Below are 24,561 nucleotides of genomic sequence, written 5' to 3'. Positions count from 1 at the left end.
CATGTGGGACACGCGTGTTGCTTTGCTTCCACTCCTCTGTCCAGTTCGTCCCACGCAGGTGTTGTCCAGCTGGACTCGCGCTACACTTAATGGTCAACGTGACCGGCCGTCCTCGGGGCTCCTCAGCCGCCGAAGCAGAACCAGCAGAGAGAACACGGCACGGGAAAGGGTGTCGCCTGTGGCCTTTGTTAGAAGAGCGCCCCCTACTGACCCACAAGCTGTATACCCAGAAGTCTTAGCAGCTTCCAGAGAGCCAGTCTTCCCTGAACTGGAGCACTTTCCCATGTGAGGAGTCCAGCTTCTCAACCACCTCCCACTGAGGTCCCCGTGGCCCCCGACTGCGCTCCGCATTGTGCGACAATGGCGGAGGGCTGAGCTACGAACGTCTTCCTACTGCGGTGACGCTGCAGGGGGCGGAGGGGTTCCGAAGAGAGCGGCGATGAAGAGCACGAAGTCTCCTCCCCAAAGGGCGCCACAATGACGGGCTCAGCTCACGCCTCGTGTTTCCCGCACACCCACTTGAGCTGAGGCTGCTGGGAGACGTCGCCGAGCGCCACGACGGAGCACCAGCTGCACTGGCAGGCGTACGCCCTCATGCCCCGCCTCCTCTTCAGCTTGGCACGCAGCTTCTCGCAGCTGGGCATGTTGTTCCTGCAGAGAAAAGCGAGAGCTCAGGTGCACAGTGAACTCGCCCCGCCGTTTCAGCAGGGGGCGCAGCGGTTAGGAGTGAAGCCTTCTGACTGGTGGGCCTGGGTTCGAATCCCCTTCCCGCTGTAGCACCCTTGAGCAAGGTCCTGGCCCTGAGCTGATACAGTAAAAATGGCCCAGTTGTAAGGCTGGGTTTATAATAATTGTAAGTCGCTCTCGAGAAAAGTGTGTCTGAATGAAGATTAAAAAAATATGGACTTTTAAAAATACGGAAGCAGAGTAACTGTGCGGCTGGTGTAAAGTGACTCACTTCTATACTTATAGTGTACCAGCAGTGTAATTATAGTGTAACTGGGGTACTCTATAAGTGCACTATACAGATAATACCACATTGTTCAGCCCATCTCTGCACACTTTACTTTCACTTTATAACTACTTACAGTACCGTGGTATTACAAAAGCAAAGTCCCATGGTGCGGCTCTTTACAGGAACTGGTCTGCAGATGCAATCTTTTTCCACTTCATGCAGACAAAAAAAAAAAAAAATGCGAAAGCAGGGGACCGATGATTTTGCACGTTACCTTCTACCCACACATTTCCGCCCACATATTTAGCTTCTCCGTTTCTTCAATTACCTCCCGATGAGAACTAATCCAAAAGGGCCCTTCACCAGACTGCACTCGGGTTTCATTACCTCATTTCAACTGCACTTTGATGTTTACTGGTACATTTTAGTCTTCCAAAGTGTAAACAACTTTCATCGCCATGGTAACCACCATGCTTGCTGCCAGTGATGGATGCCATAGATAGACACCTCATGTTTGCTTGTTGAACTGCCTTCAGGCAGATGGATTCCTCTGATATGGCAGAAACACCAACGCCCATCGTACGGTAAACATGGTGTTTCACCCTCTTGGCCGACAACATATATAAAATTGTCATGTTAAGAGTGAGCAGCACAGCGGGTAGCACCGGTGCCTCGTAGCTCCTGGACTGTGGGTTCGAGTCCCGCTCAGTCTGTGGGGCTTGCACACTCTTTACGTGTTTATCAGGGTTTCCTCTAGGTGCTCTGGTTTCCTCCCACTGTCCAAAGGCATGTCTTTCACATGTACTGGTGACTCTGAATTGCCCTCTTGTATGTCAGTGTGTGTGACTGCCCAGGGATGGACTGGTGTCCCATCCCAACCCAAACCCTACATCTCCAGGCTAGACTCCATACCACCACAACCCTCTGCTGCATAAGCAGTTATTGACAGCAGATGAGCGGGTGGATGATTACAGAAAAGGGTGTTTAAAACAGTGGTTCCTTTTCAAAACAAGTTTGAAACTACAACTTGCAACCGACAGACGAAAAACCAGCAAAATGAAGCCATGTTATCTGTCGCGCAAGAAGACATGTCATTGGTCGATGCCCCTTTCCCTTACCCAGAACTTCGAAATGTAACGTGAAAAATGGAAAAGCAATTTATTTCACACAATAGAGGATGTGCTCATTACTCTGCTCGCCGCAGGCTCCCCTCGCTGCACACGGTGAAATAGCAGACAGCCCCGGAGGCCGTGCGGCACAAGGTTGCGACTCCAACCCCGAACTGGAGATGAACAGAAAATAACCACGGCGATGGAGGAGCGGCAAACAATCGATTGCAACATCGGCGCTGGAAACAGGGGGTGGCCGCACTCATCCACAACAGCGTTATTACCACACAGAACAGCACTTGTAAAAGGTGTCATCTAGATACGGCGGCTAGTGGAGAAATGACACACATTCTTAACACAAATTGCAACATCTCCCTTGGAGGTGCGGCTGGTGTGACCAAAAAAACGTTACTTTAAGAATGCTATTGTTCAGTTCTTGTTGTAGTTAAAAATCACTTTCCTACGTAAAACACTCTAACTTGTATTTTGGCCATTAGAAGCTGATCTCACTTTAATGTCAGTAAAAACACTGCTGAAGACTCTTGTGAAAAGTTTTTACATTTTTTTAAAAAAAAAAATCGAAGTTATGTGGTAGAATGTGCTCCTTGTGTCCCTCAAAGCTGCTGAATCCCTCCCGCATTCAAGAAGAGTCTCCTAACAGCTCCATAAATGAGTCCAACACCACTACTTATTATTCAAATTATTATAATACAGAATATAATACAGTATATAGAATAATACAGTAATTGTTCAGATTCCAGCAAATGATGCTTTGAAACTACGAATAATTTAGGTGTGAAAACTGGTAAATACTGGTGTAGTTAAATTAGTCAATGAACACGATAGTGAACCTGGAGCCCATGGTTTACTCTACAATCTTTTGTTTTACCTCCTTTACATGAGTACTTCAGACCTTATATTAATTCTGATGTGTTTCTCTAAAGTGACTTAAAGGGACTTACACTGATTTACCCATTTATAGAGCAGGGCAGTTTTTACTTTGTCAACTCAGGGTAAGTATCTTGATTAAAGGCATGACAGCAGGAGGTGGGATTAGAACCTGCATCCTTCGAGTGGAAGACAATGGCCAACTATTTAAACGATATTGTGAATCGCATTCTGAATGTTTACTGTTGGACCACAGTGTCCTGTACCGCTCTCACCTGGCACACCCCCAGAGCCCGGCCTTACAGCGCCCCCTTGTGGCGCATTTGTATAGGGGGGTGGGGGGAGTAGAGGCCTCACCTGAAGAACAGGTAGTCGCAAGAAGGGTCCCACTCGCAGTCGTCAAACGTGGCCACGCGGAAGTCGCAGGAAGTGCACCTGAGCTGGTCGCAGGCCCTGCGGTCAAAGGTGCGAGGTGTGAACGTGGAGGAAATGAACGTGTAACAAGCACACACCTCCACCACTTATTCATCTATCCTATAATTCCTTAATCTGATGCCTTTCTCCCAAACCCGCTTACACCGATTATACGGCAGGGTCATATCACTATGTGCCAGATCTGGGTAAGTAGTACCTTGATCAAGGGTAGGACTCGAACCCAGGCCCTTCTGATCCAAAGGAAGTAGCTGTAACCCAGACACTAGCTGGCAGCGAAGGCGTCTCACTTCTACACACCGACGCAGCACAGAAAACCTTCGCTCTCACGTTACTGTAAAAGGACATCGTTTCTACACACACACGCGTGTCAAGAGCAAAGTGTCGAAAACGGTGTGCGAGAACGTGGAGCCGTACGGAAAAGGTACCACGGTAACCCGAGAATCTCTGTGACGGCGCATCGAAATGAAGGCAGACCATCCCCAGCGGCTCGTAGCCGGGCTGCGACCCCCTGAACGGCGGCCCTGCTGCTGGTTTTCACTTGCTAAAATAACACACGTGTGTGATGCGGAGTGAGGAGATCGTGGGGAGATAGAGAGCAGCACCCCCTCCTCCGGCACGGGGTCCGAAGTGAGCGTTGGGGAGGGGGGGGGGGCGTCCACCAACACCTCGGGGTCACCGAAGTGTGGAAACATGAGGCCCAGAGGGGCTCAACGCAGTGGTGGGGGGCGCACATGCACTGCTATGGTTGGGTACCGCGCTTTTTACACTACCTATCAGATGAAAATGTGAGTATTCTGGTGGTGCAGAAAAAGCAACACAATTCAGACATGAAAGTGAAAATAAAAGCACAGCATGGAAATATTACAATAGAATAATACTGCTCTATCCACATTATTATTATTATTATTTATTCCAACCTAGTTCCATCAAATGGGAGGCAGGCGCTCTAAAAACGACGCCCCCTGCTGGCTCACATTATAATATCACCTTACAACACATCACATTCTGCAGTACTTTTACATGTATTCTTCTCCAAAGTAACTCACAATCTTCAGTTACCTACAATTCTTTACCCTTTTACAGCTAGCTAATTTTACCAGAGTAATACAGACAGCTGGTAGTGTAGTGGTTAGAGCTGCTGTCTTTGGACCCAAAGGTCTCAGGTTTGATCTCCACCTCCAGCTGTAGTAGCCTCGAGCAAGGTACTTACAGGGCATTACAGCTGGAGGTGGGATTCAAACCTGTGACCAGCTGTAATACCCTTCCATTCTATAAAATTCTACAGTCCATTTATTAAAACGCGAGGTGTGGCAGAGAAGTCCCAGCAGTCCGTCCCTCATGCTCACTGGGTGCCGCCTATCCACACACACAGAGAGAGAAAACGGAGGGAGGCGAAGGCACGCTGCGATGACCTCATGGCTACGGAGAGTTTTGTCCAGCAGCACTTCCTTCGTGCACCTTGGCTTTACGAGAGGAGCCGAAAAGGGCCGCCGGCGCCCCCCCGCTGCTTCCAGCTCTCACATCCCCGCCCGGCGCGTGTTTAATAGCCCTTGTGTGTGGTGTGCGATGCTGCTGCTGCATCCAGATGTATTCAGAAACTTAGACCGCTGCCATTTCAGTGTAATAACAGCTGTGTCAATAGTGTGAGTGTGTGTGAGTGAGTGTGTGCGCGCGCGTTCGGCCGAGAGGTAGCTGTACTCTGTTCAACACAGCGGTTTGACGGACGCCACTCGTCCACCAATCAGAAGCCAGCAGAAGGACAAAGTTCACAACACAGTAAAATACAACAAAGCCCATAAGAGTGATGATGAAAACCAAAATGCATTATGTTCAAGATGCTGAAATACACACACACACACAGACTTTCTGAACCACTCATCCCATACGGGGTCGCGAGGAACTGGAGCCTAACCCGGCAACTCAGGGCGTAAGGCTAGAGGGGGAGGGGACACACCGAGGACGGGATGCCAGTCCATCGCAAGGCACCCCAAGCGGGACTCGAACCCCAGACCCACCGGAGAGCAGGACCCGGTCCAACCCACTGCGCCGCCGCGCCCCCCCTTGATGCTGAAATAGTTTTACTCAAACTAAGTGCTTTACTGCAGCACAGCAGGTAGTGCTGGTGCCTCATGGCTCCTGGCCTGCGTGTTCAGACATGGGTTCGAATCCTCCCACAGTCCAAAGACGTGCTTTTTGGGTGAACTGGGGACTCTCGATAGCCCTGTGTGTGTGTGTGTGTGTGTGTGTGTGTGTGTGTGTGTGTGTGTGTGTGTGTGTGTGAGATTGCCCTGCGATGGACTGGCATTCTGTCCAGGATGTACCCTCCTTCACACCCTGTGCTCCCAGGATAGGCTCCGGACCACCATGACCCTACACTAAACAAGCAGTTATTAACAATGGATGAACAGACCTTCGAATATCGCTTTTTACTATCAACAGGGCAGCAGGTGGTGCTGTGGTTAGTGCTCTCACCATGCATTTGAGAACCTGGGTTCAAAACCCACCTCCTGCTGTAATACCCTTGATCAAGGTCCTTACCATGAATTGATATGGTGAAAATTATCCTGCTGTTCAAGTGGGTAAATCAGCAAAGTAGATTAGTGTAAAGTATTTTGGACAAAGGACTTAAAGGAGTTAAATAATATAAATTTGAAAACATTAATAGATTAAACACTTTCAGCCCTTTTCCTAACTGTACCTCTGGGAGGTGCGAGTTCCGACCCCAAAAGCCACCGAAGTCCCTCCAAGGAAAACCGGGCAACACCTAAATGCACATAAAAACAACAGAGGCAAATTCAGAGCTGATCTTGTGTCACATGATTCGGTCACTCAAAGACACCCTGGTGAGCGGTGTGCCACTGGAACACTCCCTCAGAACTGCTGAATCCCTCCCAGTATTTGAAGAAGGGTCTCAAACCCATATCTCTCTGAGCCACTTCTCCCCTGATCTCCTATCGGCTCCATTAACACATATTTAAACATATGTTACAACCCCATATTGATTCTTATGAATTCTATATGCAGCCGTTCTGTTCTCTGTCCCTCAGAGCTGCTGAATCCCTCCCACATTAAAGAAGGGTTTCAAACCCATCTCTGAGAGCCACTTCTCTCTCCATAAATGAGTCCAACACCATCTGCTATGATTATCTATGTATTTTCCATTTCAATGTCACTTCTATAGGAGCTACTGGTGGGATGTGAACCAGCAACGTGGTGGTATCCGACACATAATCTGTGTCCATAGTCCTGTATGTGTGTATAAAGCACATCGGTTGTTGAAGCACTTTTGTTTATTCTGAGATGCACATCACTTTGAAGAAAAGTGTCTGATAAGTGAAAATGAAAAGTTTACCCTTACTTTGTATTTGCTGGAGGGAGTGATGAACTCTTATGGTCTTTCTTCGCTGCTTTGGACATCTGTAAATTTATACATTAAAAAAAAAAGTAAAAATTTACAACACAGAATTAGATTGAACCCCCAGGGAGCTAAACCCCACCTCTGCTTTGTGGACGAGCAGGACATTCCCGTTACCTACCGCACTTGCCATACGCACGCGACCAAACTGGTTGTGATTTTTAAGCAGTGGAGCTGCACACATACGACCAGATTCCATAAATGAAATAAAAAGCGGAACGGCGGCTTACATCCAAGTTGAGGGCGTCGCAGTCGTAGTCGTCGTCCAGTATGTCTTCAAGAAGAGCGTCGATGTCTTCAGCATCATCACCTTCTCCAGGCACAGCCTTCTTAGTCCTGAAACAGTTTAACAATTTAACAGTAACGCCGCCACCAAGCATTTTCTCATCTATAAAATACACGTGTGTCACATATCTTGGATTAATAACAAAAATGTCCGTTTTCCCACGGCGCATGAAGGTAAATCACTAATCAGGTCACTTTTACACTCAGTGTTTCATTATGTGTGAATGCAAATTTTCTATATGAATATAATTCAAGCACAGTTAATATGAATATAAACTGCCAATATATATGTGTATCTGACAAAGTCAATACGAATAGTCACAGTCAATATAAATAATAAACATAGTTAATATAAGTAAGTCAGTCAATATGAATGTAATTAATATGAAGTCACAGGCAATATAAATAATTAACACAGTAAGTATAATTATCACGTTAATGACCTGATCTGTCCTAAATCTTGACTACAAGTATGAAAAAACTATTAACTACAGGTCACACTGAAATACATTATTATTATTACTGGATTGTCATATATTATGATTTATGACTGCAGACTGACATTTATTCATTTAGCAAACGCTTTTCTGATTTAGGCAAATTGCATAAAGAACCGGTAGGAAACGAGAAGGTCCTTGTGACTGATAAATTAATGGAAATTCATGAGATCCAAGCCGCCTGTGTATCTCCTACTCCCTAATATTTGTTTGGTTATGTCGCTGGCTGAGGGTACGAGAGCGGAAACCAGCGGCAGCCACTGGACAAGCAGAGCGGAAACGTCGCGGGAGACATTTGTCTCTCGGATCAATAATCAATAACCGAGGGATCCAGCGGTTAGGAGGTACGATGAAGACGAGCACTTGGTGGAGCTGCATGGAAAGACGTGGGAAAGTCCACAAATGTGTCGTCGTGTCCACGAGGACAACGAGTAGAACTGTTCAGTCAACGATATTTTCTAGAACACTGTGTTAGTGCAAATGGTGGACATTGAAGAAGCAGGAGAAACATCCTTTGGACTGTGAACCTGGAGGAGACTTAAGGACATCCTGGACAGGCAAGAAACAAAACGGATGGATGGTGGATCAAACTAAATCAGAACTTTCACTGGAAGCTCAAATGAGACTGAGGTTCTCGTACGTTGGCAACGTCATGAGAAGGTTGGATTGTCCCAAAAAGAGAGTGAAGGTTGGAAGAGATGCAGACAAGAACAAGAAGCAACCAGATGGTGGACTCAACTGCATTGATGATAGACACACCCCTGAGGACACAAGTGGAACAAGGAACTTTCTAGAACTCTATTTCTCAAATGATGAGTGAGCTTGTCGTACTTTGGAGACGTCACGAGAAGGTTGGATTGTCCCAAAAAGAGAGTGAAGGTTGGAAAAGATGGAGGACAAAGGAAAGGACAAGAAGAAGCACCCACACGGTGAACAACACCATTTCAACACTACGGACATAAGCGGAGCTCAGAACTCTGTGCAGAGGCTCTATATGTGTCCTCAACCGCAGTCAGCCTGAGGAGCGGGCCTCGAACCCACGCCCTTCAGGTTACAAAGCCCTGTTTTGACCACTATGCTGCTCCAACACACTTTCCATCACACCCCAGCAGTAACCCGTACTGGTACGAACTCTTCGATCATCCGCTTCCAACTGTCGCACATGTTCGCACTTGCGCTCCGGGGGCTGCTGGGAGAGCGCGCGCTTTTCCAGAACGTTCAGAGCCACGGTCTGTCAGCGCGGAGAAGCCGGAAGTCGCGGTCAACGGGGTAAATGACACACAGCGTGTACAGAAATAAAAGGAAATAAAAAGAAAGTAAAGCGCTCGTGGCCGGGCTTTCCCAGCTCACTCGTGCGTGTCCCTGTTCCTGTCTCTGTCCCTGTCCCTGTCCTCCCCCCCTGTCCCCGTTAGCCTGCTCGTGCTAACTGTTTCCGCTCAGTACGGTACCGCTCTGCTCCGCATCTCCCCTCCGGCTCCTGGTCACTTTTCGAGGGCCGCCCTCCGTCCCTGTTCCCGTCCCTGTTCCCGTCCCCGGCCGGAAAGCGCGGGCCCGTCGCGGGGAAACCGCGGCAGAATTTCGACTCCACTTCGTCCAACAGCTCGTCCAAGTCGTCGGCCATGTTTAAAAGTCGCCCGCCGCCATTCGCACCGCTTCCCGTTGCTAGGAGCCGGCGTGCGCGTCCACGTCGCCGCCTACTAGACGCAGGAGGCGCGCACGTCTAGCTGTGACGTAGCAGCTCCCTGTTGCTCATATTTTTGTGTTGGCGCTGTAACTTCACAAACAGTACTGTTTACTGGTTTTTCTAAATAATTCATTTTAATTATTTACATGCGATGAATTGCTACGAGCTGACGTTCCAGCGGTGCTAGAAACATGGCACCTTCGTTCGAGTCACTTTGACACGGTAACCGTCGTTACACTGACAACCGTCGTGTTTTACGTGAACAGTGTCTTAAGTTTCTTTGGAATTCTAAGGACTTAATGGCCCTTCTTCCTGCTTTTTTATTCAACTAAAAGCACATCGTAGTCGGCAGGATTCGAACCTGCGCGGGGAGACCCCAATGGATTTCTAGTCCATCGCCTTAACCACTCGGCCACGACTACCGCTGTACGTAGAGATCGCACGCGCACGAGGCAAAGGTGCGCGTTGCGTCACACACTGACACGAGACCACTTTCTGTAACGAACCTGAGGAAAAAGACGCCATTTCAAGAAACTTCCGCACAAAGTACCGAGTCAAAGGTGTAAATACTTTCATAAATGGGAGTTTTAAGAAAAAAATTCCAAAAACACGTTTCCCGTTTGTCACTAAAGGTCAAAAAAAAAAAGAAAAAGAATCAGTTCAATCCCCTCAGAAAGCTGTGCAGGAGGTGCAGGGGTCTGAATACTTTCAAGAGGCAGACGAACCAGGCTGCGTTTTACCGTGCTCTATTCTCCATGGCTTTCTGAACCTTCACCAGTCATTTTCAAAATACTTTTTGTCAAAGCAAGGCCTTCGGTCCCATACCCTCGAAGAGGCCTTGGAGCTCCTCTGCAGCCCCGTAAATGAGGGGTCGTCCGGAAAGAGTCGAGGGTCACGGGAACGTCCCGGTGTGCGGAAAACTTGCGTTTTATTTACTCTCTTTGGTGTTCCCCATGCGTACGCTACGGACCCCGAAATTCACTTTGAATTCCTCGACCGAGTTTATGAGAGGCGCGGCGCCGTGGACCCTCCGCTCTGGGCTCGTGCCGCGTTCTCGGAAGGAAAGAGGCGGGAGACGGCGCTGCAGTCTGCTGTGTTTAAAGTGTATTTACACCCCGGGTCGTCCGCCGGGACCCGTCCCGCACACGCTAATGAGGCTCCGGCGTAAGCTCGGCCCTGTTTTTCCTGGCGTCCGGCAGCCGCGCTCGCGGGCCCCGCGTTCCCTCCTTTTTTCTGCAGTAGCCGAGTGCAAACAATAAATAAGAGGAAATACATCATCGCCCTTCGTCAGCGAGCCAAGCGCCTCTCTGCCAAAGTTAACACAAAGCCATCGTAGGTAATGACCGGCAAACGCGTGTAAAGTTTCGCGGAGCATGACTTCACGTTCTTCTCGTTGAGCTCATGCGCTTCGCGACCGCGGTGCGCTGGGGGTGTAGGCGCTGCAGAAAACATCTGCGGGCCGCTGGCATTCGGTTCGGTGCTTTTCGCGCCGACTTGGCGGCAGAAGGACTTCAGCCGTAACCCACGGTTTAGAGCAGATTGGCATCTTTTCTCATCCGTGCAACAATTCGGGACGAGTGGCTTCCTTGATGCTTTAATAGCATCTCTCCGACAGAAGTGCATCAACCACCGGCAAAGAGCTTCAGACACATATTATGCCTACGAATGTTTATTATTATTATTTGCTCACTTTGCGTTCGGTGACCAGTATGTGCAGAACTGGGCCGGGACACCAGGACACGCGGTGTGTCTCTGCATTGAAATGGAGAGGACTGCCATCCACTGCGATGCACAGGAGCTTTGAGCGCTCCATATACCGTCATGGGGAGCCACGAAAGCTGTGCCAGCAGCATGGTTGAGTGAAGCATTGTGGGAAACGGTTTCTCGCAGTTTTATATACGTGTAACGGCTGCGCAGGCTGTGCCTTTGGCTGCACACGTCGCCCTTTTAGAGGATTTGGTGGATTCACTGGCTGTCTCCTCACCTTTTTTCGGTTGGGTCACGAGCTGATGGGTCTCTTCCCATGATCCTCTGCTGATTTACTGAAAGGCTTAGCAGGGAGTCGGAACAAGTGAGGTCAGAACAAACTGCCCCAAGACTATTATTATGAACCCATTTAATACAGTTTTTTTTCATTAAAATTCTGTCATGTTGCTGCCCAAGATTTTGGATTTTTTCTTTTAAGTATACTTTGTATTATGCAATTTAGAAAAAAAAAATCACAGTTGTATTGTTCACTATGAAAGATCAGTTATCTAGATAAAGTTACAAGGAAAAACAAGAGTTTTGAACTTTTTTGGTAAAGTGAAACATCTGTGAGTTTGTTTAAATGTTACATTTTATCACATTTCCATTATCAAGAAGTACTTGTAAAGTAGAGGGTCATGGAGGTCCAGAGCCTATCCCTGAAGCTCGGGGCCGAGGCAGGGTACTCACTGAGTGGATACCAGTAAAACATCCAGTTTTATTTAATATCATTTTTTTTGAGCAAGAGTTTATAAGTTATTTTAGATAATAAGTTAATAAGATTTCTTTTGAAAGGGCAATACCATTATTCCATTTACTCAGGCCGAAAAACTGCACACATCCTTCAAAGTCAAGTTTCGACTGATATCTTTTCAGTTCAGTTAATTATTTAAGTTTTCACAATTTATAATTTCTAGTCAGCTTCATATCATGGTTTATGAAAAAGTTTTTTTTTTTGTGACACAACAATGAAAGCAACCTTTGGATGATTATAAATGGTCAATTAATCCCTGCACACAGAGCCAAGGCAGCAATGTCAGTGTGTGACTTTAAATTGTACAAATACATTTACTAGATCATAAATAAATTCATTAGATTTGTTACTTGCCAGCTTTTCTGAGAGCTTTTTCAATGTCATTTATTTTACTGTGGAAAACGCCCTTTGTGAGACACCCCATTTGAGGGCCAGTAACTATTTTCTGATTTTGTTAAGACAAAGAAGCACAACTACTGTAAACACTTTCATCATCCACTTCTTACATTTGTTTAGCTAACACTTTTCTCTAAAGCAGCTTACAATGTTGTTACCTGACTTTATTTACCCATTGATACAGCTGGGTAGACTGGTGAGGATTAGAGTAAATAACTTGCTTACAAGTACTACAGCTAGAAGGGGACTTGAACCTGCAACCTTTGGATCCAACAGCAGCTCTAACCACTGTTCTTTTCTTTGGCTCACAGATCCTAACTGCTCAGGGTGGAGAAGAGGGTTCACACCTGCTGTGGTCTTTACCAGAGCAGCACTCCGGCACTAGGGGGCGCTAAATGACACCGATACAGTACTTCCTCTCAAACGTTCAGGTGTTCAGGTGTCTCTGGGTCTCCTTTACCTCCTCCAACGTACCTGTGCAACCAGCTGCAGTTACAAAGATCTACCTCCAGGTGGCATCACATGACAGCCCACGTGGTTCACAGTGCCAGTCCAAACAAGTGTGTGTGTGTGTGTGTGTGCGCGTGTGTGAGTGAATGAAGGGTGTGAAAGTGGAGTTTCCCATGGGCCACTGGGGCAGTGTGGACAACCCACTCTTTCCTATGGATGTTTCTATACTGAGAAAAATAATAAAGCATTTTTGAAGCCTGCAGTTACTCTGCTGTGCTCTTTTGTCCAAAACCACTTACAATTGTAAGCTACTTAGAATTATTGACCCATTTATACAGAAGGGTATTTTTTACTATATCAGTTCAGGGTAAGTGCCTTGATCAAGAGTACCACAGCAGGAGGTGGCACATGAGTGTAAGGCAATGGGCCCTACTGCTGTTCCACCTGCTCCGCAGAACCATCACTGTTCAATGCCTCAGGGTTGAGCGGGTGGCAGATGCTTTATTAAAGTGAAAAAGATTAATGAATCCATAATACCACCTTCTACCCACTTGCACTATTGATTACAGTGTTGGTTCTGCATTTCACACACACACACTTTTAGAACCACTTGTCCCATATGGGGTCGCAGAGCCTACCCAGCAACACAGGGGACACACCCAGGACGGGACACCAGTCCATCACAAGGCACCCCAAGCGGGACTCGAACCCCAGACCCACTGGAGAACAGGACTGTGGTCCAACCCACTGCACCACCACACCCATTCTGCATTTTATTTAAAGGCAAAACATTTTGTATCAAGAAGCCTTGCACGGTGGGCTATGGGCTTGGATGCTGATCCAAATCCAGCCCAGCCTGTCTGGAGATCAAATGTTCTCCTTGTGATTATGTGGGTTTCCTCCAGGTGCTCTGGTTTCCTCTCACACTCCAAGGAGATGTTTAAGGTGGACTGGTTATCATAAGTTTGCCAAAACACCACTGAAAGGGGCTACTAGAACACACACTAGAACACACTTTGCAGGGATTCATTGATGGTGTACATGGTGGTGGAAGACCTGCCTTTTCATAACACTTTTTCATAACATTAACACAGTAAAGTATAATATATCTAATATAATGAATATAAATATGAAAGACTCACAATACAAATCATCTTAATAAGCATATACTGCATCAAATATTGGGGATCTTCACTTCTGCTGATAGATATAAATTTGCAAGGTTTACCACACACACATGCACACACACACACACACACACACACACACACACACACACACACACACAAAGACGCCACCCCTTTCTGGAGCCTCCAGGCCCCCGGTGCAGCAATCTGCACACAGCTGTCAAAACTCCCTCAGTTCCCAAGCAATGACGCCGAGGGCCGGGCAGGGTGGACCCCGCCAGGTCGCTGCAAGAGTCCGGCATCACGGAGGCTTGGAGATCGACTAGTTAGACTGACGCCCCCCCCCCCCCCCACACACACACACACACACACACACACACACACACACACACACACACCCATCTCACATCAGCTCCATCACAAGGGCAGGGGAGTCCAAACGAAAACACAAATCAGTTGTCGCAGTTCCACCAGCTGTGGGAGGGCAGAATGTTTCCGTGGTTGGAGGAAAGCAGGCAGTTCCCCCTAGCCAAAAAATAATTAGCATACCATAACCGCAACCACGGTAATCAGGTACATCAACCACACTGCAGAATGAAGGACAGCAAAACACCCTCCCATTTTCTGTGTTATTTGGCGACTTTCTTCTAAGGGCAGCAGGTGGCGCAGTGGCTAGGTGTCATCTTGTTATTGAAGGGCCTGGATTCAAATCCCCCCACCAACTGTGGTACCCTTGATCAAGGTACTTACCCTAAACTGATACAGTAAAATGGCCCAGCTGCATAAATAGGTCAATCAGTAGCATGAAGCAAGTAGCATCACGTACAAACTTTGGTTAAAGGGGTCAGAGAAATGTGAAAATAATATTCCACTAAATTCCTGTTGGCCAAAGTCCAGGGTGCGAGAGCTGCGGACCTCCAGGGCTGTGCCGCTATGAGGATGTGCGAGTTCCTAATTGCTCACCAGGCTACGGGAAACCGTTACAGTGCAGATAACAACCAGCTCTAAAGTCCATAAACCCACTCTGTGTGGGCACGGGAAGTGCGTGAGCCGCGCCGATATTGACATTTATTGACGTGCGACCGGTTGTAAAACCCCCGAGTCTTATGGTCCCAGCTGCTCTTATCATGATAAAGGTTCAGGAAGCAGGAGAGGTTCTCTGAAATCCCTAGGCGAGGATGTGCTGTGCTTGATCACACTTCCCTCTGGGGTCTGGACACCTTTTCCTGGTTCACACCACCTTGTGCTGACATCTCTCCAGGATCAAACCCACTGCAGCGGTGGTGTGACGGTCTTCCTGGCAGGAGCAGACATACAACACCTGTCAGCTTATGACTGGTTTTAAGTTCACATAGTCATTCTTGCTGTTGTGACACAATCAGGAGATTTACCCTAAACTGATTCAATGCAAATTACCCAGCTTGATAAATGGCTAAATTACTATACAAACCTTACATGGCAAGTTGCCTTAGATTAAGAACTGGACAAATGTAAATTTACCAGGGTAATACAAATTACTTGTTTATTTTTAAACATCCCTAAGTGCACAGGCATGCTTTTTACATTGACGTTCCAAAAATTATCATCTCTCAACGAAAGAGGCTGGACGTCGAAATATGGGAGTTTTCCGGGGACAAAGCTGTCAGAACACATTAAAGAGGGAGGGGCCCCGGATTCAGCCTTGGACGCGGCCCCCTCCCGAGCCCCAGGTGACTCTGCGGTTTGGGAAGATGTGCTTTCCACCCCCTGCTGTGGAAAATGTCAGCAGTGCGGTTTCACGGTTTCAGGATTGCTGATGAACACTCAGGACGGTCCACCACATGAAGGGGTTCAGGGGCTGCTGTAAAGCCATAGGGAACAACCAAACATACACAGCGGTCCACTGTTGGTGCCAGGCCAAGATAAATGGCACCAGGGACGTCTTTCCATCCGGTGGCCCCTCTCGCTCTCACTCCTGCACCCCCGGGCCCGTCTCTTTCTTCCGCCATGTGCTGGCGTGAAGCATCACCATGGAAACGCAGCTCTGCAGGACCCAGTCCTTGTACAGGTGTTTTTGTTAGCTGGCAGGGGGGAGGGATTTGGGGTGCGACTTGAGGCCACGGGATTGTGTCCGCTGTAAATCGGGGTGTAAAAGGAAATGGAAACTTTCACAGATTCCCTCCCCGCTGGCGCTCGACTACGCTGCAGTGTAACGGAGTCAGAGCTCCGATAATAAAAGTGCTGGCTGCCACCTGCACAGCCATAAATCTATAAGATGGAAATTGACTTTTCTTTTACACGGGATCATTCTTCGGCCCCAAGTTCCACATCCAAGAATCCATGAATAACTGACTAGAGTGCAGTACATGAGTTACCTGTGTATCAGCTGGGAGGGAGAAGGATAGAAACATGGATGGCCTGTGCACCCAAAACCCCCGCTGGTGTCACAACCGCAGCCCGCCATGGGATGCACTATCCAGAAAGCGATGGCAGAACCGCAGTCGAACTCCGCAGCCGTTTTCCGTCCACTGAGTTGAGTGTAAACAAAACAAAAATTGCTGGAGTAGCTCTGTGGAAACACAAAGGTGGGATTACTGTTCTGTGCAAGTTCTGTATTCCTGAGGTCTCCCGTGTTGAGGAAATTTGCAATGTTTTTCTGTTTAAATGAGTGCAGAATCAAACATACCATCGTTTGGCCCTACCAACCTTGACCCCTTGAGGTAGCTCTCCTTGTCATCATTATCTCCCTGCCTCTCGAGCTGAGGCAGCTCTATTCGGTAGGGCTCTTCTCAGCAGTCATTGCGTTCCCCACCAGGGTGGTGGAGAAGTAAGCCCCCCTTTTAAAGCAACAATTGGCTTAATCTCACAATTAAGAGCTCAGATCAAGTGAATGCCCAAAGACCCTGAAGGACCATAGCTGAGGATCTTTGGCATGTGTTTGGTTGTACTTCAGAGGGTCACCTGAGTTCGGTGAGGTGGGATGGTTGGGGTCACCAGCACAGGTGGTCAACCAAGGGTGCGAGACTGGCAGGGAGCTCAATGAATCTCCAACATTCTTTCGCATTGCATGAAAACAAGAATAAAGAAGCTTCAAAATGATGAAGCTGATAATGTTCCAGAAGGTATTGACTGTAGGGTGCCATCTTTGGGTAGCAGTGCTGGTGATACTGTTTTTATAAAAATTGACAACACTATGGGATTATTGACCTTCTGAATTCTTCTGATCTCTTATCTTCTGTTATAGATAACCAATAAGATAGTTATTCAGTCTTTGCCACATATCCAGCCCCGTAGGGATGTCTCACAATCCTCTGGGTTTTTGTGCAACTCTTTCAAATGGTGCAAATTGCTTGTTCTCAGTCAGCTGTGTGATGTGTTCAAGAGGAGCGCAAAGCTACTTCATGACGTCTCCAAAGTACGACAAGCTCACTCGCATCATTTGAGATATAGAGTTCTTCCAGAAAGTTCTCTGTTCCACCTGTACCCTCAGGGGTGTGTCTATCATCAATGCGGTTGAATCCACCACCTGGTTGGTCTTCTGATCATGGTTGGCAACACATGCTGCCAGATGCAAAACATGGCAGAACAGATTACAGAATTAAACCCCAGGAAGGGAACTGTAGTCCATCTGAGTCTCTTCAACCAGTTTACTTTCATGAAAGCAGGTAGTCCGGGGGGGGGGGGTTGCTGTAGTGGCTTGACTTACCTTAAAACTGAAGGGACTCAGGTTCAAATCCCCACTCTTCCTGCTGCAGTAATCTTGATGTAGGTGCTTACCTTGATACGGTAAAAAAATTACCCTGCAGTATTAATGGGTAAATTGGAGTAAGTTGCTTAGCGTACAAACTTCACATTTAATATTCACATTGGAGACACGTAAGAAAGTACACAACACTTGATGACAGTGGTGTTGTGATAAAGACATGGACTTGGGCCCAACGTACCGTGGATTTAAAGCTACAGTCACCTCTTTTCAGCAAGGCACCCACATTACCTCACTAAGATTATCCAGCTGTATAAATGGATGAACTCTAAACATGCAATTATGAGTACAATGGGTAAACATACGAGGAGGAACAGGGCTGCTGACTCCTCTGGTGGTCTCGCAGCTTGGACACCCACCGGCCGCAGTCCACGCCCATCTCCCATTAGAGAACGACTGTCGCGGCTCTGCCAGCAAGCCTGCTGCTCGGGAAAGGGAGTCTGTGCTCCCCAGATTGTGGGCGGGGTCAGATGATCGCTCCCAGATGCTATTAGGGCGGCCGCCGGTACTCGCTAATCGCTGACGTCTTCTCGACGAGTTTCGGACTCTCTCTTTCGTTGGGGGAATTGTGCTGCCGGACCACCAGAGTCGAACACTACTGTGACACCTCAGGATGTCCACAGAGCAAGTGGCAGCACCTGGGAACCGTAACCTTCTCCGTCTCACAAACGGCCAGGGTCTGGCCCACCACGACGGCTGTTTTATGTGCCGCACGTGTCATTCTATTCCTCGGTCCACCTTCTTTTCAACACGTATTTCTGGCTCCGGCTCAGGCCTCCTCCAGGGGTACATTAGAGAATCGGGGAATTTGGCTCCGGCCCTTTTTTGTCCTCTTTCTCCACTTTTACTTTAATGTTAACTTTCCTTATGGATGAGAGCTATAACTGGTTTGAGCCAGAGCCAGGATTTACTCTGTTTGCTGGCACGCCTGGGGACATGAACGGAAGCTGACGGTGTGTTCAGATGCGTATGTTCAGAGTGCAAGTCTGAGTGCAGATTGATTTGTCACATGAGTGAAGGATCCTGCAGAGCTCAGCCGTGTAGCGGGTCCCAGCCGTGTGGCTCGAGAGCGTTCGGGATCCTTCCTGAGGGCGTCCGCGGGTCACCGGCCTGGAAAGTTCTCACACCTCAGCTGGAAACGGTTCCCCAAAGCAATGGAGCTCCTAAAACACTGTCAGACTTGACCAGATGTTACACTGATCCTCCTAAAATATGGTCTTAAAAATGACTACGAGTCGTGTGACATCGCAGAAAAACCAGATTCACCTATTATACATACAACACGTCACATTTCACCTCCTTCTCTGCACGAGCTACAAAACATTCTGTAGAGGTCAGAGCATCACATTGCAGTCAAAGGATCTGGGTTCATCCCGTTGTACCCTTGATCAAAGTACTTTCCCTAAAGTGACCGAGCAAAAATGACCCAGCTGTACAAAGCAGCTGAATAATTGTAAGTAGGTTTGTATGCAAACGTTTCAAGTTTCTTTGGACAGAGGAGCCATATAAAAAATGATGAATAATTATTTTACTACATTATGTGCACCAAACAATCTCACACTACTGCTCATCAGCAGAACTATGGTACTGCAGTGTATAGTGTTCAGTATATTACACCACTGAGCTATTTCTCTTCTCTTCCAGTATGACGCATAAATAGAAGAGCAGCACAAGAAAGAATTTCAATATCTATGTTTCAAATGGGCAGAAAAAGTCTTGATGTAGGTCTGTCTTCTCCACACCATGTGTCCCTGGCTGATTTTCCAGTCTCAAAGAGACCAGCAGGGGGCGCAGTGTTTAAAGAGACAGCGCTGTGGTTGTGCAAGGGATGGCTGCTGCCATCATTGAAGGAAGCTTCTGACCGTCCTGTAGAGAACGTGAGCACCGAGGGAGAGCGTGGTGCAGAGGAGGGACGAGGGCTCCGAATCGGCCGAGTGAAACGGCCTGTAGAGGGCAGCATTTGTTCTCGGCTCCGAACGCAAGCACAGGTGAGGGACAGGCCGTCCCCTGGCTGGCGGCTGGTGAAGGGATTCCGCCCGCAGCGCTTCCACTCTTCGGCTTTGTTGAATCTAGGACCTGGTTAACGGGCGACACGGCAGATGCCTGGAAACGCGCAGGACCCGTGTACCGCGGGACGAGGACCAAACGCTCAGCGGACACTAATGCGGGCGCTAAGCCCCAGCATAAACAGGATTCTCACATGAAAGTCCTGCCTGTGGCTCAGAGCCCACTTGAAGGGGCAGCGCTGGCCCTGTTTTTTTGTTCAAATTTCCGGATTTGCGTTATATTAACATAACAATCTGCATTAGCCGGACGCCTCCGTTTTTTTTTTTTCAAAGCAGCTGTTAAAATACGCTCTGTTCCATTGTGAAATACCAGGTTGCACGAGCTCTGCTTTTCTGTAATTTACAGTCGCTCAGAGAGAGAGGGCTGGCTTTGGGTTCGACTCACTCAAACTTATTAATCCCGGGGAAACCTTGGCCAGCGGCCGTGAAGGCCGTCAACAGCACCTGCGTATGCGGAAAGGACGTGACGGTCACACTCGCACCCTTGTTCATGGAAAAACGGCACTGAGATAAACAGAGAGGAGCGAAGTGAAACCCGGAGCACGACTCGTTCCCGGGCCGCGTTACACAAGTCAGATTCAGTGCGATGAATAGCCTGATTCCATCCCAGATGGTTGCTGCCTCACCTTCCCGCTGATGTATGGGTTCTATCAGAAAGCCGCCCGGTGGCCAAGGTCTGAGGTCTTCCTGCCAGCATGGTGAGCGCCTTCCTCCCTGACAGCCAGCAGAGATGTTGTGTTCTCTGCTGGATATTTACATTTATTTCTTTATCAGACACTTTTCTCCAAGTCAACTTCCAATGAACTCTGTGTAGTGTTATCAGCCCACACACCTTATCCACCAAAGTGACTTACACTGCTTGATACACTACTTACACTGGGTCACTCATCCATACATCAGTGGAACACACACACACTCTCTGTCACTCACACACTATGGGGGGAACCTGAACAGCATGTCTTTGGACTGTGGGAGGAAACCAGAGCACCCGGAGGAAACCCACACGGACACGGTAGAACATGCAATCTCCACACAGACCGAGTGGGGATCGAACCCAAGTCCTCTTGCACAACCCAGGCACCCTGAGACACCAGCGCTAGTCGCTGTGTCACCGTGCCACTGTGTCAACCTCTGGTGTCTGTTAATCACATGCTATGTGAGATAAAGAGGTATTTGCCACTTGCTAATTGGCCCCCAAAGTTCGAATATTTCCATGTAAAGGGGATTGTGTTTGGGGGAGGGTTCCCTGTTGAGAAAACGCTGTGAGCTGCTGTTACTAATACCACTAATACCGTTATTACCGCTGTTACAAGTGTTACAACCAGCACTAAAGACTGTTTCCATTACTACTTACCTTGACAAAAATCTGGACGTAAACGGCAGCGATAAATAATTCCATTGCACTGACACATAAAAATGCTTCGGTGGAATCTGTGTAGCAACTGAGTAAAGAAATCCAGTGATTATTCTGATAAAATATTTCAAGATGTTTTCATATTGGGGAAAAAATAAAACAATATTTCTGCCCGTTTCCATTTCGCTTTCTCACGTTTTTAAACAGAAAATCTTTGACCAAGTTTTTATTTTCTGCAGATTGCAGTTTGGCCCGAGGTGAAAGTGTACATGTGAGCACTGTGTTCGGGAAGGAGGTCCAATCGGTGAGAGCGTGTTGTGCAGGATTTGGCGGAAGCTGTTCGGTCATAAGGGTAAACCCCCCCCCCTCCCCATCATCCCCCCGTACCACTCAGTGACCCCTTCCCTGGACCGCCCTGTTGGGGATTAAAGGTGAACTCAGGGCCAAATCGGTTGCCCAGTCAGAAACACTGATCGTCAACCTCTGGCTTTTGCTTTTTTAACTGGTTCGGGTCCTGATTTCTCAGCTGCGGAAGGGCAGGTCCTCCCCTCCTGGGCCGTCTTCACATCGCACACGGAGCAGGAGTGAGATCACGGCGTCGAAACACACGCACTTCATGACGCACCTGGATGCGTCATCGGCGGTTCGCCTTGGAGCCTCTTATTGCACTTGGAGTCTTTCAGCATCAGACGCCCGCATCCAGACGGCCCGCCCCGGGCGGATCAAACCGCAGCCGACATCCAGGTAGCAGCACTTCCTCCTCGTAAAAGCAGTTTACAGTATAAACACCTTTATTCCTTTTGTAAAACAGTTGTCTAAATGTGCTTCTTTGCTTCATCGTCTGTCCAGCCTTTGTCCAGTTTCCGTTTCTGTTGTTGTGTTGATGTTTTTTTTGTTCGGTCACCACGCTGTTCTGTGGATGCTGCTGTAAGTTTGCACAGTTTCTTTAGGGGTTAATAAAGTTCTCATTCATTCATTCATTCATTCATTCATTCATTCATCTCTGCATGATCTGCCTTCAGTACAAGACTCTGGGCTCTGTGTCACACAACATCTTTACAAGTCTTCGCTCCACCACAAGACATAAGAAAAACCTCGGCTGCTACCAAACACAGTAAAACATACATCAAGTTCATGGATTATTGTACAACTGCACTACTAAATCCAAAACTTTTTTCTTGTTTTCGCTTATATTCTAGAACATATTTACTCCAATACGTTAAATCATTTCGTCCGCCACTCTGTAGAGGAGCCTTACGCCCGACCATGTGGATCTTTCCTTTCTATCTGGAGGAACAATCTGCAGTTATTTGTGCTGAAAGAATATGTTGAGAAATAAAAAAAAAAAAAGGTCTGGAGCCCAATTCGCAATGCTGGAGTACCAAAGGCCAACGCAGGCGCTAGGCTGCTGTCCACCATCACAAAGTTAAATTGAGGAGAAAAAAAAAAAGCTCCTCACTGGTCCTGATAAGAGGTTGATAAGAGAGCCAGCTAAACAAATAACATGTGAAACATCAGCTGGGATGCCAGAGCGCCTTCCTCCTGGTCCCGCTTGGGGAAAGCAGGGGGAATTTCACCTTTGCTGGACTCTGGTCAGCAGTGAAAGGGGTAAACAAGGAGCTCTCTCAGGCGATAAGATGATCTCGGCTTTAAGGACACGTTTGCGCCTTTGAAGTGCCGCGCTCAGGACAGGGACAGGAATGCGGAATATTTGTGCCGTTTCCAGCTCGGTTCTCCGCACACCTCCGTCTGCCGCCTTTACGGAACAGGGTCTTTTAAAGCTGGCCGTAAAGAAAGGTTTTACAGCTGCATTATCCGGGCGCCCCGTGGCGAAAGCGCCCTATTTTCTCGCAAAATGAAGCACTCTGGTGCGTTTCGTAAGTCTGCTGACTTGGAGAAATACGGCGAATTAATCGAGACGAACGCAGGGACGGTCGGATCCTGCTGATGCCTTCCTGTCGAGGGCCGGATAATATTTGTACGCTGTAAACAGACACGTTGTCCATTACCGCGGCGGGCGGGATGGTCGGCCTCCGGAGCATGTTGAGAAAATGAGATGAGCTGGAGTTGGGGGACGTAACTCAGGGCGAGAAGTTTAAAGAAAACAAACCAAACGACTCCTTGGAGAATCTACCACAACCCCAATAATTAATTTTCTTGGCACTTTTCTCCAAAGAACTCTAAGTCATTCCACCGATTACCTATTTATACATCTGTGTAACTTTTACTATATCAATCCAGAGCGAGTTCCTTGAGAAAGCTGGAGGTGGGACTCGAACCTGTCACCTCCGCAGGCGGTGACTCGAACCACTACACCACCTGCTGCCTTACGCCCCCCCGTACGTAACGATCATGACAATCATTAACGATTGCAGACTAGGCTAAAGCAATTTAAACAGTGTTTACTGCAAACATGGTAGATTTTGTGATTTACTACATGTCTGCAGTAAGCGGTAGAGTGTGTGCTACTCTTTCGTGTATGAACGACTTGCGATGACTGAGTGGAAATGGGAAGATGCGGTCCGCTGAGACACGTCCACGGGAAGGACTGCGGGAGGAGCTGGACCTCGGCCGCAGTCGGGTGGAGGAACCGGGCAGGTGACGACCAGGTGAACGAGGTCAAAGGTGCAGGGCAGGGTGTCCAGGCCAAGGAGGAGGGCACCGCAGCCGTCCTGGGAAGAAACCTCTCTCCCCCTCTGGCCCCCGACCGGACAGCACGTGAAAACAATGGGATCTGCTGTGTGTTGGACACACGCACTTTCTTTGGCGGGGGCAGGGGCCCGTTGCAGCAGTGCGTCCAGCCCAAGGCAGACAGGAGGGAACACAAAAGTCGGTCCCTCGTGTCATAACTGTACGAGCCATTTCCTGGTTTGCGAGCGTTCAAATTTTCGATCCCGCCAAATTTCTACCTTTAATTCTCATTTACGATCAAGATCTTTGCACGCAGAAACGTTTCCGTTCTTGTACGAGGCAAATTTTGGCAAATTTTTTGGTCGGAGCCCTCTTTCCTATTGGCACCTAACGATTCAGTGTTTACTTGTCACTGGCGCTGAGCGTTGTGGGAATGAAGGTTCTATTAGTTCATACAATTGCTCCAGGTGGCTGCGTGTGCTCTCTGTATTCTGAATTTTTACTGTTAAATGTAGAACGAATCTGAATCATTCGCTACGCTACTCACCTTCTTGGCTCTTGGTTTCCTTTAACTAATTAGTTAAACTGATTGTTTCTTTAGGATAATTTATGACGAGTCCAGTCATTTTCTGTTTTCTAAGGTTTTTGGTCTAATATTCCTCCATTTCCCTTCTCCATACGTACAGTACAAAGACGATAATTGTGGTTGTTGGGCATTTTGACAATGGTGAGACAGGAATACTATTTCTTATTGTGTTTGGGTTTTTGCTCTTGCCTGGAACAAGCTAGATGCCATGTGTCTAAAAATGCTTATCTGCCATTTCGATGAATGAATTTGTGCTTAATTAATGAATTTCCAGGGATGTATTACATTGGTTACTGAAGAAAGGGTGCTCCGCCTTCCACATTGCAAAATAAAAACTCATAATCCAAATGAGGTGGAAACTTCTGACTTGTGGGACATGTTGCAGTGTGAAACTCCTGTAATCTGTATCCCTCTGCGCCTTTACACCTTGCTTCCTACTGG

At 47.8% G+C, this 24,561-nt stretch overlaps 1 protein-coding gene and 1 non-coding gene across 2 annotated transcripts; both read right to left on the bottom strand.

The window, feature by feature from the left end:
• Nucleotides 1–25: 25 nt before the first annotated feature.
• Nucleotides 26–9,268, bottom strand: cfap418 (cilia and flagella associated protein 418). Its single transcript, XM_018763080.2, has 6 exons — nucleotides 9,033–9,268; nucleotides 7,033–7,138; nucleotides 6,746–6,804; nucleotides 6,086–6,151; nucleotides 3,310–3,405; nucleotides 26–651 (listed from the first exon to the last, which is right to left on the bottom strand). The coding sequence occupies exons 1-6, from the start codon at nucleotides 9,203–9,205 to the stop codon at nucleotides 492–494; spliced, it is 660 nt and encodes a 219-aa protein (XP_018618596.1). The 5' UTR covers nucleotides 9,206–9,268; the 3' UTR covers nucleotides 26–491.
• A 340-nt stretch (nucleotides 9,269–9,608) lies between these two features.
• Nucleotides 9,609–9,690, bottom strand: trnas-aga (transfer RNA serine (anticodon AGA)). Its single transcript has one exon. It is a non-coding gene; the product is annotated as a tRNA-Ser (tRNA).
• Between the last annotated feature and the right edge of the window lie 14,871 nt (nucleotides 9,691–24,561).

This window comes from Scleropages formosus, chromosome 18 (genome assembly GCF_900964775.1).
Source record: "Scleropages formosus chromosome 18, fSclFor1.1, whole genome shotgun sequence".
NCBI classification, from domain to species: domain Eukaryota; kingdom Metazoa; phylum Chordata; class Actinopteri; order Osteoglossiformes; family Osteoglossidae; genus Scleropages; species Scleropages formosus.
The sequence above is the reverse complement of the archived record's forward strand: the minus strand, read 5'-3'. Positions and strand labels throughout refer to the sequence as shown.